The sequence below is a fragment of the Haplochromis burtoni genome, unplaced genomic scaffold (assembly GCF_018398535.1).
Source record: "Haplochromis burtoni strain Fernald_Lab_line unplaced genomic scaffold, NCSU_Asbu1 Contig_806, whole genome shotgun sequence".
NCBI classification, from domain to species: Eukaryota; Metazoa; Chordata; class Actinopteri; order Cichliformes; family Cichlidae; genus Haplochromis; species Haplochromis burtoni.
In genome coordinates, this window is record NW_024583167.1 from 9,208 (window position 1) to 12,176 (window position 2,969).

Below are 2,969 nucleotides of genomic sequence, written 5' to 3' on the forward strand. Positions count from 1 at the left end.
CTGTTACCCACCCGCTCGATAGCAAGCCGGGGGGTTCAATGGTCACTCCAGCCGGCGAGAGCAGCGGACTCCCGGCTTCATCGTTTTCAGACCCCCGCTTTCTCACTACTCAGGTTAAACATGATATAAGTCACTGGGATAACTTAAAAATGTAATTGTTTGCCTTTTTTCTGTGTTTTATTTGTTCCGGAGTAAATCGGTTTGGTTGAGATCAAAGTTATTAGATTATTAGATTAAATAAAACTTTATTAATCCATCGGTTGGATTCCTCCGGGGTTTTCACACAGCTGAATAAACATCAAACAGAAAATTGATTAAACAGAAGTGTGAGACGGTTGAGAGTTTACTCCAGTGTCCTGATATATTTTAGATAGCAAGGAGCAGACGGCCGAGTTTATTAAACTCCACCGAGACAGCGGTGACGCTGATCTGAAGGCTCGACCATCACATTTCACAGCCTCGCACTTCCGGCCTTCTCGGTCTTTGAAGGACCCGGCCCACGTAGACCGCGAAGGCCGGGTCCTCCGAAGGATGCAGCCGATGTTTTGGGACACAGCTAGTATTCACCAACACACTTCCACATCTGGTCCGTTAAGTTATTGTGTTCCCAGAAACGCTTCTGTTTTCTGAATTGATTTTTTTTCCTTTTGTTTTGGCTTTTAGCTTTTCCTGCACCACCCCTTCTCCCCACCGCTCCACCACCCATTTCCCATTTTGGGTCAGATACGTTAAATAATGTCTGAGAATGGTTAATTAAAATATAGAAAACAGTTCCATACTCTTTCCCAAACCAGCAGAGGGATGCAATCTGTCCAGCATGCCCTAGTCTGTGGAGGAGACTCTTTGAGGCTCCGTTCGATCACTACCTCCAGGTCATGATCATCAGCAAGGACAGGAACGCAGAACAAGCCACAAATCACAGGCTTCTTGCTCAGCTCTGTCCTCACCTCAACGGACGGATCACTGCAGCCTGTACAGCCTGCCTTACTTCCTCACTTCCTTCCTAACTTTCTTCTGTCTTAAACCCATCTCCAATCTAAAGTGGATGACCGCCTGGTCCTCCACACTGCAAACCAGCTGATGAAGCTGGATGCTGTTGTTCATGCGACAGATCTCCACTCAAGCTCGTTAACAGTAAACTCCTGATAAAGTTTCTTTAATTAATCCGTCACCATGTTTGATGTTGTGAACAGGATTCAGACCTCGGCCTGAAAAGTCCTCCTGCTCTGTTTGAGCCTTTTAGATTTGAGTCTTTGCAGCGTTTGGCCCTTAGAATCAATCCTCCTCTCAGGTGTGTACACAACATGAAGACATTGTTGCCTCGGTTCGACTCCACCATCGGACCAGAGTCTTTCTGTACCCGGGTCTGTGTGGGTTCTCTCCAGGTACTCTGGCTCCCTCCCACAGTCCAGACACCTGCATTCAGTGGGGTTAGGTGAACTGGTAACTCTAAATCATCCACAGGTGTGAATGTGAGTGTGTTAGAGCTGTGGCAGACTGGCGACCTGTCCAGGTGTGCCCCACCTCTCGCCCTATGATAGCTCAGATAGGCTCCCACCCCTCCGCAACCCTGATAAGGTTAAGTTGGCCACTGATGGATGGTCTCTGAGCGTGACGGTGCTTGTGGGTGCAGGTCTCTGCCGGTTGTTCAGGTGTGTTGCAGGTGTGAGGTGTGTGTAACGGCGGTGATGTCTTCCTGTTTCTCCAGCATGCACATTGTGAGCGGCTCCTGCAGCTCGCCCCTGCCTCCCACGCTCAGCCCCTACGAGAACGGCAACGCCCTCTTCATCAAGAAGCCTCACACGGCGTGTGGCTCTGTGACCGTCTTCACCTACGACCTCCAGCACGTGTCCACCCTGCAGTTCAATGGCAGGGTCGCAGTGATGTTCTCGGTGCCGTACGACTTCAACTTCTACTCCAACTGGTACGCGGTGGGAGTCTTCGACATGGACAAAGCCTGCGACCAGCACCTTTACGACGAGATGTACAACAAGTCGGAGCAAAAGTTTGTCAGGGGCAAAGCCAAGGGGCCGAGTCTGACCTACAGGGGGGGCTACATCACTGTCAGGGCCACCATGTCCGACACCTACCAGCCCATCCTCAAGGTCGCCATCTGCAACAACTGAGGCCCACAGCCGCACCTGCAGTGTGCACCATTAATCCCACTTAATCCAGTAACACTGGGTTCACACTGCATGAGACCTGCAGCTGATTGATCAATCAGTTAATCAGTCAGTCAGTCAGTTCGATTCTCTCCTCATTTTATATCCACAAACACAGATTAAATCTCAACATTTATTTGAAATTTGGATTTCTTTCCCTGCCCCTCCTTCCTGATGACATCCAAAAAATGGTGAGCTGTGATTGGTCAGTAGTGTGTCTGTGATGTTGTCTGAACCCAATGTTAAACTTTTTTTCCTTCTCTTTATGTTTGACACAAACTTAACTTTTACTTTTGATGATGTCACTCAGAAATCGTCATAGCAACTGCGTTACTGTGGTCCAGTGAGATGAAACCACAGAGCTGTGCAGCTGTGAACATGTGGATGAGATAATAAAGGCTGAGTGAGTCCTAAATGTCTGAGCTGTTTTCTTACGATAACCAATCACAAAGCAGTCTAAGGAGCTTGGGAAGAAAAGCGTCGGCACTTCTTTAAGTTTCTCGAAGATGTTTGGTCCGACAAGCTTCTTCAGTTTTCAGAGCAACTAGTGCAGAGTCCAAGGTTTTAAGCCCTGTGAGAGTTTTTCTAAAGGGGTCGCTGACCCACTGTTGATCCTCCGCCTAATCACATGAGCCAAGGTGTGAAAACAGGTGTCACTATCAGCCAATGTTGTGAAACATCTTGGTGGCGCTGTCACTTGGTGTTCGCTTGCTCTGTGGTAGAGTATCACTTCCTGTTCCTGCTCAAACACAGTGGTGTTTCTGAGTAGCTTATTTGCTTAGCAATTTAATTAACAACTTTTAAATA

At 48.1% G+C, this 2,969-nt stretch overlaps 1 protein-coding gene across 1 annotated transcript in view; it reads left to right on the top strand.

The window, feature by feature from the left end:
• LOC102307642 (DELTA-sagatoxin-Srs1a) overlaps window positions 1-2,577 on the top strand; it is a gene marked incomplete at its 5' end in the record, with an annotated part of 4,614 nt that extends 2,037 nt beyond the window's left edge. The window contains 1 exon segment of the mRNA XM_014330448.1: window positions 1,709-2,577. Within this exon segment, the coding sequence (XP_014185934.1) occupies window positions 1,709-2,126 (418 nt within the window). The 3' untranslated portion in view covers window positions 2,127-2,577.
• Between the last annotated feature and the right edge of the window lie 392 nt (window positions 2,578-2,969).